We start from the raw sequence: 14,109 nt of genomic DNA on the forward strand, positions 1-14,109 counted from the left end.
TCATATACATGGGCCTCCCTGGGCCCCACATATACACAGGCCCCCCAGGACCCCTCACATACACCCACATACATGTGAGCCTTCTTACACCCCCCTCCACACACACACACACACACACACACACACACACACACACACACACGGCCATGAGCAGGGTGGAGGCGGTGGTGGCGGCGGCGGCTGCGTCCCTGCCTGGTGCCAGCAGCCGCTCTGGGGCCCTCACACATCTGTGCTCTTGAGGCTGGAGCTGGAGGCAGGGGTGGCCCCTAGGCCCAGGCCCGGCCCCCTCCTCGGCCCCCCGCACCACAGCTTGCTCCGGAGCACCTCGTACTTCTCCTCCAAGACCCTGTTCTTCACCGACTGTGGCACGTCCGGCACGAACCAGGCCGCCACGAGCTTGATGCACAGGGCCACGTGCTGGGGGCGGGGTGGGGGCTGAGTGAGGCGGTCAGGCAGGCGGGGGGGGGTGGGGAAGGGAGGAGGACCCCCGTCCTGGCCCACCTCGAAGAGGATGAGGAAGGCCAGGCGGATGGCCAGGAGGACCCAGAACTGCTCCGAGAAGTTGTAGTCCTCAGCGTTGCGGTAGTCCCGGTACCTGGGATGGGGCCAGACCTGGGGTCAGGGGTCAGGAGTTCAGAGGGCGCACATGGGGCGGTCGGGGGGGTCCAAACCTGCATTCGGTGATGTTCTCTGAGCCCTTTATCCTGACCGGGTCCCGGAAGTCCTTGGTGTGAAACACGGACAGGCTGTGGTTGATGTAGCCGGTGAGGCAGCTGGTGGGAGGGGAGAGGAGACGGGGCGGGCTGCAGGCTGTGTGGGTGCTTCCCGGGAGCTGATTCCTGCCTGGCGGGTCTCCACGGGGTGGGCACAGAGCAGACCCCTTTTCGTTCCTCCATGTGGGAGAGGGGCCCTGGGGGAGGCTGAAGGGGCTCCGGATGCCACCACCTGCCTCCCCTGCCAAGGGCCGAGGGAGCCTTAGGTGGGAGCCTTGTGCCAGGCAGGCCACGAAGGGTCTGACTTTGGGGGGGGGGGGGCAGGTGTTCAGTGCCTGCTCAGGAAACAGCTGGTTCTGGGGCCTAACGCCCCCACTGGGGTCCCGGTCAGCACTCCTGGCTCGGGCCCCGGGTCCGCAGGGCAGGGCAGAGGCAATATTGGCGGCACCGAGGGCTCCCCCCGGCTCCCCTTGCTGAGCTGTGGTTGGGCCAGGTTCCCCAGGGGTCTCTGGACAGTTTGAGTCCCCCCCCTGCTGGGGGGTGTGTGGCAGCGCCCCTTACTCGACTGAAGTGCGGGTGCCCTGCCGGCACGGGCCGTAGCGGTACTTGTAGACCATTCTGGGGATGAACTCGGACGTGAAGGCGATGACCATCCCGTTGGCAATGACCGCCAGCACGCCGATGGTCTCCAGCACCTGCAGCCAGGTCCCTGCCAAGCAGTGGGGAGAGGCTGTCTGGGTCCTCCGGCCGTAACCTCTGGTGCTGCCTGCCCCCCCTCCTCCGTCCAGCCCCCAAGCCAAGAGCCTGGATGGTCTCGTCCCACCTCTGGGAGTGGCACCCCGTGGCAGCCCCGGGGCCGGCCCCGTGAGGACACCTGGGCCAAGGCCAACAGCCCGGCCTTCGCTCTCCCGAGCCCCTGGCTGGACATAGACGGGAAGGGGCTCAGGTCCCCCTGCCTCCCTTGTCTGTCTGAAGCCCTCAGCTGCCCCCCAAGCCTACTCCACCTCGTGGGTCCCCACCCCAGGGTGGAGCCCTGAGCCCAAGACTGGGGCCTCACTCACACAGGTCCTTCGCTCTGCCTGCTTCCCGCCCCCAGCTCTCTGCCCACCCCTGACACCTGCCGCTCCGTGCGGCCAGCCTGGGCCACCTGCCCTCAGTCCCTGCCACGGCGGCTGCACCCCTCCCTCCATCCGCTCCCTGTGGTCTGCCGAGCGCCCCGAGGAGGCTGCGGGCGCTTCCGCCAGATCCGCACAGTGGGTGCCAGCCCTGGCCCTTCCCGGGGCCTGACCCGCATCTGGGCCGACCACCCAGGAAGACGGGGGGCTGTCTGTGTGGGGAAGGGAAGTAGCCTGGTCCCAGCGCCCCGGGCCACCCCGGCCCCCATGCTGAGCGCCCCGCCCTGCGCAGCAAGCCCCTTGGGCCCCTGACCGATGTCCTTGGCCTTGCGTGGCACCAGGCGTCGCCGCAGCCGGACCATCTTGATGGCGTCCAGGCGGATCTCCACGAGGTTGCTGAAGAGTGCGAGCAGCGGGGCCAGCGGGAAGGCGGCCACGAAGATGGTGGTGAAGCCGTACTGGATCACTGCGGGGACAGGGGGGGTCACCTCGAGCTCCGCGCCCCCAGCGGCCCCCAGCCCAGCCCCCGCCCCACCCTGAGCCCCGCTCCGCGCACTCATTTCCATGAACTCGTCAAACAGGCTGAAGGTGTTGACGCGGTTCAGGCGGTAGTTGCGCTGCCAGTCCCTCAACTCGGGGTCCCGGGCCTCGCTGCCCCGCATGGAGCGGTACTTGTGGGCCAGCCACCTGGGGGGACCGCAGCCAGGTAGGGGCAGGGAGCAGTGCTGGGGTGGAGGGCCCCGGAGCGCTGGCTCTGGGCACTGGGGAGGAGGATGGGGAGGGGTGGGGGAGGGAGGAGGGAGGAGGGAGGGGGAGAAGAGAGGAGGGAGGAGGGAGGAGGGAGGAGGGAGGGGAAGGGGGAGGAGAGAGGAGGGAGGAGGGAGGAGGGAGGAGGGAGGGGAAGGGGGAGGAGAGAGGAGGGAGGAGAGAGGAGGGAGGAGGGAGGGGAAGGGGGAGGAGAGAGGAGGGAGGAGGGAGGAGGGAGGAGGGAGGGGAAGGAGGGAGGAGGGAGGAGGGAGGAGGGAGGAGGGAGGGGAAGGGGGAGGAGAGAGGAGGGAGGAGGGAGGGGAAGGAGGGAGGAGGGAGGAGGGAGGAGGGAGAGGAGGAGGGAGGGGGAGGAGGGAGGAGGGAGGAGGGAGGGGTAGGAGGGAGGAGGGAGGAGGGAGGAGAGGAGGAGGGAGGGGGAGGAGGGAGGAGGGAGGAGGGAGGGGGAGGAGGGAGGAGAGAGGAGGGGTCCTCACGGGCTCAGGTACTCCATGCAGTTGCTGAGCGTCTGCTTCAGACCCATGATGATGGCCATCTGCACGAACAGGTCCATCATGCAGCCGCTGAGGTGGCACTGCGGGGGCAGGGGGAGGTCAGGCAGGGGAGGGGGGCAGGGCAGGGGCAGGGGGAGGTCAGGCAGGGGAGGGGGGCAGGGCAGGGGCAGGGGGAGGTCAGGCAGGGGAGGGGGGCAGGGCAGGGGCAGGGGGAGGTCAGGCAGGGGAGGGGGGCAGGGGCAGGGGGAGGTCAGGCAGGGGAGGGGGGCAGGGCAGGGGGGAGGTCAGGCAGGAGAGGGGGCAGGGCAGGGGCAGGGGGAGGTCAGGCAGGGGAGGGGGGCAGGGCAGGGGCAGGGGGAGGTCAGGCAGGGGAGGGGGGCAGGGCAGGGGCAGGGGGGAGGTCAGGACGGGGAGGGGGGCAGGGGCAGGGGGAGGTCAGGCAGGGGAGGGGGGCAGGGCAGGGGCAGGGGGAGGTCAGGACGGGGAGGGGGCAGGGCGGGCATCCAGGACAGACTGACCTCCTCCAGCTTCCACAAGCCCGCCAGGCGCACAGAGTTCCCGGGGTGACCATTGATCCTAGGAGGGACGGGAGACTGAGCCCTGCACCCTGCCCCCAACAAGGGGGGGTGGGGCAGGACAGAGGGGGTGTGGGGGACGAGGGGGACAGTGGAGAGGAAGAGAAGGCAGCCGATCCATGATCCTCTCTCATCATTGATGCTTCTCTCTCCTCTCCCTTCCTCTCTCTACGATAAATGAGACATATATATATATAAAGAGAGCCGGTGTGCCCAGGCTAGGCGAGGGAGGAGAGGCAGGCGCTCACCGGCCCAGGATGAAGGCGATGTAGACGAGCGAGGAGAAGTGCGCGAAGAACTGCAGAGTGAAGAACTTCACCGTGAACTTGCTCTCTCGCTCCGAGAAGGTCCTGGACTTCTCTGGGAGAACACGGGCTGCTGCTCAGACCCTCAGGGCCTCCCGCCACCCCCAGCTGTGTCCCCGTGCCACTCCAGCCTCTGGGGAGAGGCAGCGGGGACAGCAGGGGTCCGCCCCCCCCCCCCCCCACCGCGTCCACCTCGCCCGCCTCCCAGGAGCCAGGGCTCGGCCTCTCACCATAGTCACAGAGCTTCAGGGCCACGTACTTGTTGATCTGCGGGCGAGACGGGGAGGGGGGCTCGCTCTGGGCTATGGGCCCCAGCGGAGGGACCCCTGCCCCGCCCACGCACCTTGGTCATGATGAGGATGGTCACATAGTGCACCAGGGCCCCCGACACCACCACGGCCGTGGTCACCTGCTCCTCCAGGAAGGGCAGGGCCGAGCTGCTGAAGACGGCGGCAGCCGCCACGCGGTAGACCACCAGGACGTGAGCCATGCCGATCATGATGCAGATCTGCGGGGGCCGGGGTCTCAGAGGGGTCGCCGCCGGGTCCCCCCCCCACCCCCCCGGGCTCCGGGGAGTACCATGAGCAGGGACAGGACGAGGATGATGGTGCTCTTCAGGTAGGAGTGCTGGTGCCGCTGCAGCTTGTAGTCTGGGCAGTTAATGAGCTCCAGCGCCACTTCCTCCTGGGGCACCAGGCACCGGCCTCAGGCACGGGCACAGGCCTCAGACACGGGCACCGGCCTCAGGCACGGGCACCGGATCAGACACGGGCACCGGCCTCAGGCACGGGCACCGGCCTCAGACACGGGCACCGGCCTCAGACACGGGCACAGGCCTCAGACACGGGCACCGGCCTCAGACACGGGCACCGGATCAGACACGGGCACCGGATCAGACACGGGCACCGGCCTCAGACACGGGCACCGGCCTCAGGCACGGGCACCGGCCTCAGACACGGGCACCGGATCAGACACGGGCACCGGCCTCAGACACGGGCACCGGATCAGACACGGGCACCGGATCAGACACGGGCACCGGATCAGACACGGGCACCGGCCTCAGGCACGGTCACAGGCCTCAGACACGGGCACCGGCCTCAGGCACGGTCACAGGCCTCAGACACGGGCACCGGCCTCAGGCACGGTCACAGGCCTCAGACACGGGCACCGGCCTCAGGCATGGGCACCAGATCAGACACGGGCACAGGCCTCAGACACGGGCACCGGCCTCAGACACGGGCACCGGATCAGACACGGGCACCGGATCAGACACGGGCACCGGCCTCAGACACGGGCACCGGATCAGACACGGGCACCGGCCTCAGACACGGGCACCGGATCAGACACGGGCACCGGCCTCAGACACGGGCACCGGATCAGACACGGGCACCGGCCTCAGACACGGGCACCGGATCAGACACGGGCACCGGATCAGACACGGGCACCGGCCTCAGACACGGGCACTGGATCAGACACGGGCACCGGATCAGACACGGGCACAGGCCTCAGACACGGACACAGGCCTCAGACACGGGCACAGGCCTCAGACACAGGACACACGCCTCAGACACGGGCACCGGCCTCAGACATGGACACAGGCCTCAGACACGGACACAGGCCTCAGACACGGGCACCGGCCTCAGACACGGGCACTGGATCAGACACGGGCACCGGATCAGACACGGGCACAGGCCTCAGACACGGGCACCGGCCTCAGACACGGGCACTGGATCAGACACGGGCACCGGATCAGACACGGGCACAGGCCTCAGACATGGACACAGGCCTCAGACACAGGACACACGCCTCAGACACGGGCACCGGCCTCAGACATGGACACAGGCCTCAGACACGGGCACCGGCCTCAGACACGGACACAGGCCTCAGACATGGACACAGGCCTCAGACACAGGACACAGGCCTCAGACACAGACACAGGCCTCAGACATGGACACAGGCCTCAGACACGGGCACCGGCCTCAGACACGGACACAGGCCTCAGACATGGACACAGGCCTCAGACACAGGACACAGGCCTCAGACACAGACACAGGCCTCAGACATGGACACAGGCCTCAGACATGGACACATGCTTCTGATACAGGACACAGGCCTCAGACATGGACACAGGCCTCAGACACGGGCACAGGCCTCAGACATGGACACACGCTTCTGAAACAGGACACAGGCCTCCGACACGGGGCACAGGCCTCAGGCAGAGGACCCGCCTCCGATGAGAGAACACACACCACAGAGCAGGGGCGGCCACACGGCCGCTGGGAGGTCCCCCCCCGCCCCCCCCAGGGCCCGGCCTCACCTGGTCCTCGTCCCACCCGTACAGGTCCCAGTGCAGCACGACGCGGGCCCGCTGCCGCTTCCAGAACTCCAGGAACACCGTGGCTGCGGCGGAGGAGGGGTCACAGGCGTCCCTGGGGGGGGGGGGGGCGGCGAGGGGGGCAGAGGGGCCCTGGAGTTCACCCCCCAGGAGCCCCAGCAACTCACCCCACAGGGCCATGAAGATGGCGAAGATCACCGTGCCCTCGTTGTCAAAGAGGTGGGTGAGCTGGAGAGAGGGACACGCGGGCTGGGGCCGCCTCCCCCCACCCCCGGTGGGCGCCCAGCTCTGCGGGGCAGGAGCAAGCCAGCGGGCAGGGGGGGCAGCAGGGCGGGGGGGCCGGGCAGCAAACCTTCGCAAAGGTGCACGTGACCGAGAGGCGCTGGTACCTGCGGCCGTGGTCGCCGCGTGGACACATGAAGATGTCGTGGGCCTCACAGATCTCCTTGCTGGGGGTGCGGGGACCTGGCTGGCACGGCTCTTCCTGAACCCCCTCACCCCGCTCCCACCCTGTCCTGACCCCACTCCTCCCAGTCGGTGACCCTGTCCACCCAGTTCAGGCCCCGCCCCTCCGCCACCCGTTTCTGGGGGGGACCCCACCTGCTCCACCCCATCCTCCCCATTGCCCCCATCCCTCCCGCCCCCACCTGATCTGGCTGGCATTGAACAGCGAGAAGCCGCTCAGGAAGACAATGAGGCCGACCAGTGCCGCAGGGACCAGCATGTAGGTGTACCAGCCGAGCCAGGCGAAGTACAGGGCCACCTTCTCCCCAAAGTAGTTCCTACGGGCACAGCTGCCCGTCAGGGCCCCCTGCCAGGGGTGGCGGCCCAGGCCAGTGCCCGGACGGGGCATGGGGGGGCAAGGAGAGTCTGTATGGACAGCACATTTGCTAGGGGTATAGGTGTGTCTGTGGGGGTGCAGGTATTTGTGGGCACATAGGTGTCTCTTTGGGGGTACAGTGTGTCTAAGGGGCACAGGTGGGTGTCTGGGCACAGGTGGGTCTGGGGCACAGGTGTGTTTGGGGGCACAGGTGTGTCTGGGGCACAGGTGTGTCTGGGGCACAGGTGGGTCTGGGCACAGGTGGGTGTCTGGGCACAGGTGGGTCTGGGGCACAGGTGGGTGTCTGGGCACAGGTGTGTCTGGGGCACAGGTGTGTCTGGGGCACAGGTGGGTCTGGGGCACAGGTGGGTGTCTGGGCACAGGTGGGTGCTGGGGCACAGGTGGGTCTGGGGCACAGGTGGGTCTGGGGCACAGGTGGGTCTGGGCACAGGTGGGTCTGGGGCACAGGTGGGTCTGGGGCACAGGTGGGTCTGGGCACAGGTGGGTCTGGGGCACAGGTGGGTCTGGGGCACAGGTGGGTCTGGGGCACAGGTGGGTGTCTGGGCACAGGTGGGTCTGGGGCACAGGTGGGTCTGGGGCACAGGTGGGTCTGGGCACAGGTGGGTCTGGGGCACAGGTGGGTCTGGGGCATAGGTGGGTCTGGGCACAGGTGGGTCTGGAGCACAGGTGGGTCTGGGGCACAGATGGGTGCTGGGGCACAGATGGGTGCTAGGGCACAGGTGGGTCTGGGGCACAGGTGGGTCTGGGGCACAGGTATAGCTGTGAGGGGACACAGGTGTGGCTGGGGCAGTATTACCTGATTTCGTCAATGGGCTGCTCACGGAACATGTTTCTCCAACGGGCCCACTTCCTCTTGAGGTTCTCCTCCCCCTGGCACCGGAGACTGAGTGAGGGCTCCTGCCTCTGGCCCCGCCCGCGGCCAGGCCCTCCCAGCCAGCCCACCCTCACCTTGTGCAGGGGAAACCGGGTCTCAAAGACCCCGTCCTTCACCAAATCCTGGAATGTGTCTGAAGGTCACAGGGAGCCTCAGGTCAGAGGGGAGGGCGGGGAGGAGGACCCGGCCACATCCTCCCGCCGCCACACCCCCCGATGGCCACTGACCGGCCGCTGCCCGCCCCGTCCTCACCGCCAGCTGCCGTCCTGCAGTTCAGGATGAAGTTGACGATCCGGATTCTGAAACACAGGATGGCACCGTGTAACCTCGGGGGACCTCGCCCTGCTAGCCAGGTCCAGGCCCCAGCCATCCAGGGGGAGCCCCAGCCTCACCACCTGGCGGAGCCCAGACCCAGGTCTCCTCTGGCAGCCCACCCTGACCTCCTTAAATCCCGCCAGGGTGCAGCCACCCCGTGGCTCCAGGCCGGGGCTCTATCTGGAGCGGTCCCTCTCCTCCGAGGACCCCAGAAGCCTGGCCTGACCCCCACCTCCAACCGCACTTCCTCCCGGGAGCTCCCACATGTCTGGAGCACACCCTACAGCTTTAGTAAGCGAACCCTCTTTACAACCCTCTGCCCTGCGGAGACTGAGGTTCAGAGACGCTGCATAACTTGCCCGAGGCCACACAACTAGGAGGTGGCACAGGGGCCTCTGACTGGAGAGCCACACTCCTCCTGAGCCTTCTCCTATGAGACGTGGTCCCCCGGCCGTGCCAGGGCCCTCGCCCTGGCCTGGTCCTCCCAGACCCCATCAAGGTGCCTCTATTCATCATCCTCCCCTTGCTCCGCCCCGAGACCCGCCAGGTCCCCTGCGCCCCCAGGAGCCCCTCCATTGCCTCGGATCCACGTGCTCAAAGTGTCCTTGGCCAGTCTCACTACCACGGCCCCGCTGAGCTCGGAGGGGCCTGGGGTGAGCCGGGCAGGTGATGGAGGAGGGTGGGGGGGGCAGGTGGACCAGACTGTAGAGCTGGGGCTCCGTGGGGAGAAGAAGCAGGTGCTCAGAGAGAGAGCAGGAGCTGGGTTCTTGAGAAGCCGGCACGGAGGGCCGGGAGGGGTGTGGTGGGGTCTGCCTCTGGGTTCAGAGCCAAAAGGGATGGCAGGGCAGGTCCTCTCGGCCTCTCCGTATCCTGCCCACCCTTCCTTTCTTTTTTATTCTTATTATTTATTTATTTATTTTAATATATTTTATTGATATTTTACAGAGAGGAAGGGAGAGGAATAGAGAGTTAGAAACATCGATGAGAGAGAAACATCGATCAGCTGCCTCCTGCACACCCCCCACTGGGGATGTGCCCGCAACCAAGGTACATGCCCCTGACCGGAATTGAACCTGGGACCTTTCAGTCCACAGGCCGACGCTCTATCCACTGAGCCAAACCGGTTTCGGCCCTTTTTTATTTTTAATGTATTTTTATTGATTTCAGAGAAAGGAAGGGAGAGGGAGAGAGATAGAAACATCCATGATGAGAGAGAATCACTGATCGGCTGCCTCCTGCATGCCCCACACTGGGGACGGAGCCCGCAACCCAGGCATGTGCCCTGACCGGGAATAGAACGGTGACCTTCTGGGTCATAGGTCAACGCTCAATCCCTGAGCCAGCGCGCCGGCCGGGCCCCTGCCCGCCCTGTAAGTGCCATGGAACTTCCAGAATACTCCAAGAGGTGAGGCCTGTCAGCACCCTTTCACACGTGTGGAAACACACAGAGCCCGAGGCCGTGCCTGGGGCCTCTCCTGCAGGACCAGGCCTGTGCGGTGCAGGTGGGGGTCCGCCTGGCGGGCGGGCGCTGGGCCAGCCGCTCACCTGGTGGTGTCCGGGATGAGGAGCGGCCAGGCTGACTCCGCTCTGGGGGCTGGACCCTCGGCCTCCATGAGGAGCGTGCGGTACAGGCTGAAGATCCTGCTGTCCGCTCGGATCCCAAAAAACACCTTCTCCTGGTCCTCCTTCACCTGGGGGTGGGCCCAGCGGACTCTCTATCCCCCTGGGGACCCTCCCCCTCCATCCCAACCGCTGGCCCAGCCCCTTCACCGCAGGCACCGACCACGGGCCACCCTCCAGCCCGCTCCCCGGGCCCCGCCGGCACCAGGGCCCGCTCCGGGCGGCCCACCTTGTACTGGAAGCCCTTGCCCTGCAGGTCCTTCAGGAACTGCCGCTGCTGCTGGACCTGCCTGGGGTTCCTCTGGGTGCGATAATCGGCCACCAGGACGTAGTCCGTCAGCGTCTGGTCGGGGCGATCAGGCTGCAGAAGGGAGGCGTGGGCTGGGCACGGGGAGGGGGACGGAGCGGGCCGGGCCCAGGGGGTCTGAGCAGAGACTCACCTCAGGAGCGCCGATGTCCATCAGCGGGTAGCTGTCCCCTTCCATCCCCACCAGGATCTGGAATCTTTCTTCACCCTGGGGCGGGGAGGGAGGATTGAGCTTGTCCCCACCGCAGAGCATCTGCTGCACCAGGGGCTTCCCCTAATGGGGGGGGGTGGGGAGGCGGGAAGGAAGCAAACAGGGAGGCGACCCTGGGCTGCAGGGCCAGCGGCAGCTCTTTGGAAGGATGGCCCAGGCTCCTGAGCCCCGAGGAGACACAGCCCCTAACACAGGCGCCTGCGAGCGGGGTTCCTGCCTGCTGGTTTGCTTTTCGCTAACCCTCACCCGAGGCTATGTTTCCGCTGATCTTTCAGGGAGAGGAGAAGGGGGGAGGGACGGAGACACAGCCGTGGGAGAGAAACATACCGATGGGTTGCCTCTTGCACGTGCCCCGACCATGGCCCAGGCCAAGGAGGAGCCCGCAACCGAGGTACATGCCCTTGACTGGAATCGAACCCGGGACCCTGTGGTCCACAAGCTGACGCTCTATCCACTGAGCCACACCCACCGGGGCGCAAACAGGGGCTTCACAGCCGTGGAGCACGCACGGGGGAAGACATGGAACTCGGGGAATTCAGGAAACAGGTCAGGTGGCCGGGAGGGGCCTGCCGCCTGCGACCCCTTTGGTCACAAACGCTTTAAGGGGCCACAGTGCCAAAGTCGGCAGAACCCCGTGTTGCCCGGGAGCACACGTTGGCACGTGGATTTGGTCAACAAAGTGGAACATCCCACAGCCCCGCCCCGCCACGGCTGGGGACAGGGACAGGGCGCTCATCGCCGCAAACGTCACACCGAAACGGTGGGGATAACGCGCATCCCCGCCGGCGGGCGCGCAGGTGAAGACCCCGTGGTGGCCCCACACGGGGCAGATCGTGCCGCCGGAACACGAACGGGCCGCTCCTCCCACGCGGCATTGGGGTCCAACGTGACGTGTGACCCAGTTCCGCAAAATGAAGAAGGCCAGTGAGGACCCGCAGGTCCGGGACAGACACACGGACGCGGCACCGTCGGAAGCTTAGGGAGGAAGTGGAGAGGTGCAGGCCTCTGTGGCCCCGGGAGCGGGAGGGGCTGCCTCCTCCTCTCCTGCGGGGTGTGGGCTGCCCTCTGGCCAATGAAGAGAGTGTGGGCGGAACCAGGCGTCGCTTCTCAGAGGAGCAACCAGGCAGTGAAGGTCAAGGTCACGGATGGCACTTAGAGGTCAGGGATGCGCTGTGACAGTGTGCGGTCCCCTCCCTAAAACCTATAGTCCCGTCTCAGCATGAAAGACTTCACAGGGACCTCTCCAGACCTGAGCGGAGGACCCAACGGGCCAAGGACAAGGTGGGAGAGGGGACCTTCCAGACGGGAGGTGGCCAAATGCCACGCGGGGTCCTTCACCGACCAGGGCAGGGAAGTGGGAAGGCGGGTGGTGTTGGAGTCGAGGCGGCTGTGCTGGCTCCTCATTTTTTAAAAAAATGTTTTGCCGAAACCGGTGTGGCTCAGTGGATAGAGCGTCGGCCTGCGGACTGAAGGGTCCCGGGTTCGATTCCAGTCAAGGGCATGTGCCTTGGTTGCGGGCACATCCCCAGTGGGAGGTGTGCAGGAGGCAGCTGATCGATGTTTCTCTCTCATCGATGTTTCTAGCTCTCTATCCCTCTTCCTTCCTCTCTGTGAAATATCAATAAAATATAAAAAAAAATGTTTTTATTGATTTCAGAGAGGAAGGGAGAGGGCGAGAGAGAGAAACATCAATGATGAGAGGGAATCATTGATTGGCTGCCTCCTGCACATTGGACCGAGCCTGCAACCCAGGCATGTGCCCTTGACCGGAATCAAAACTGGGACCCTTTGGTCCGCAGGCCGACGCTCTATCCACTGAGCCACACCGGCTAGGGCCTGGTCCTCATTTTGACCAGGGCCCAGGCGCTGGGCGCTGACTTCAGGGGAAGTGGCCCGCTCTGTATGTATAACTCCTTATAACATGGGACCCCGTGCTAAACCACCGAGCAGGGGGAGCGGGCGCGGGCGGGGGACTGAGACAGTGACCCAGGGCCCTCTGTGGGGAGCCAGGCGGCTGGGGGTGGGGCCAAGGTCCACAGTCAGAGCAGGTCACCTGGGAGCCCTGAGCTGAGGGGCAGGGCGAGGGCCCTGGCCTCAGAGCCCAGAGCCACACGGCCTCAGGCGAGATCACCCACCTCCTCCAGCCTGGCCGTGACAGTGCCAGCCCCACCGGGCTCGATGCCACACACCAAGCATCCTGCTGCCCCCGCACAGCGCCGAGTACGCTGTGCTTGCCTGGGTGACAGGGACCTCAGCCTGCGTCCCGGCTGGCAGCTCCCAGGGAGAGGGGTTTCGGGGGACAATCTAGGGGCTGTATCCATCAGAGGACCCGCCGCACACCAACTGCTGGCAGGTCTGGGCACCCCCACCCCACCGTGGCCCCCCCTTGGCCCCAGGCTTCTGCCATGGCCCCTGCCCTCTGGAGGCCCCGGCTCACCGCCCTGACACCAGTCGCCCACGGCCAAGACTTGGGTCCTGCTGGGGCCCCACCTGCTAACCCGCCCCTTCTCCAACCACATTCCTGCCGAGCTCGAGCACGCCTCTTCCAGAAGGCCTGACTGTACTGCTCCAGCCAGTCTGCCCTCCAGGACTGCCAGGGAGTGAGTGTACAGGCCGCCTCGTCCCATTCCCGTTTCAGATAAACAAGATCCCTGTGCGTGTAAGTATGTCCCAATCACTGTAACCAGGGATAGACTTGTACTCGGGGGCACTCCCTCCCACCAGGAGTCAGAGCTGGGAAGGGGCCCTCTGTCTGTCCCTCCCATTCTGGCTCCAGGTCACCAGCGGGACCAGCAACACGGCTGGGCAGAAGGGACCACCACCCAGCTGGCCGGTGGGCTACATGGAGCACACACACGTGTGACACCATTTCAGCTGCACACGGATGCATGGGGGCTTCCCCTCACTATCTCTGAGGGTCACATCACACCCGGGCCCCCCTGACGCAGCCCCGAAAGCTCGGCATCATTCAGCGAGGGGACATCCTGCCCCCACCCTCCCTGAGCAAATGCCCCCCCCCAGCTCCACCTCTCAGCTTCTGAAGCAGGCCTGCCCCTCCCTCCTTCCTGCCCCCTCTCCCCCTCCCCCCCGCAGCTACCCATCTGTATGTCACTGTCGATTCATTCTTTTGTGTGCTGCCATCCAGGCGTCCCCAGACGCCCACAGATGAAGTGGCCTGCCCTGTGCGCAGCCCTCCTGGGCAGTGTGTGGTATAAGGGGCACGGGGGTCCGGAGGGGCCAGCACCTACAGTCAGGGTGGGGAGCCTGGAGCTTGGCCTTGTGGGGCAAGAGGCTGGCAGGAGGCAAAGAAGTGGGAGTAGCTCCTGGGAGAGGAAGCAGGCTCTGAGGAGAGCATGCGACTGGTGTCCAGAGACTCAGTACCAGCACCTCTGAGGGTTTGGTACTCAGTACTCCCAGGACTCAGTACTCCCAGGACTCAGTACCAGCACCTCTGAGGGTTTGGTACTTAGTACTTCCCCAAACTCAGTACTCCCAGGACTCAGTACTCCCAGAGACTCAGTACCAGCACCTCTGAGGGTTTGGTACTTAGTACTTCCCCGAACTCAGTACTCCCAGGACTCAGTACCAGCACCTCTGAGGATTTGATACTCAGTACTCCCAGGACCCAGTATTCCCAGA

At 65.9% G+C, this 14,109-nt stretch overlaps 1 protein-coding gene across 1 annotated transcript; it reads right to left on the bottom strand.

The window, feature by feature from the left end:
- Positions 1-219: 219 nt before the first annotated feature.
- Positions 220-13,097, bottom strand: ANO9 (anoctamin 9; the record flags this gene model as incomplete). Its single annotated transcript, XM_080640761.1, is given in 24 exon segments — positions 220-417; positions 502-595; positions 672-773; positions 1,275-1,422; positions 2,142-2,294; positions 2,385-2,515; positions 3,070-3,167; positions 3,606-3,663; positions 3,911-4,022; positions 4,198-4,234; positions 4,311-4,475; positions 4,547-4,651; positions 6,285-6,367; positions 6,470-6,530; positions 6,655-6,751; positions 6,950-7,084; positions 7,940-8,013; positions 8,092-8,150; positions 8,270-8,316; positions 9,878-10,023; positions 10,182-10,313; positions 10,393-10,473; positions 12,908-12,994; positions 12,996-13,097. Coding segments are annotated over 24 exon segments (2,505 nt in total).
- Positions 13,098-14,109: the final 1,012 nt, after the last annotated feature.

The sequence above is a fragment of the Plecotus auritus genome, assembly GCF_963455305.1.
Source record: "Plecotus auritus genome assembly, chromosome: 9".
In the NCBI taxonomy this organism is placed as follows: Eukaryota; Metazoa; Chordata; class Mammalia; order Chiroptera; family Vespertilionidae; genus Plecotus; species Plecotus auritus.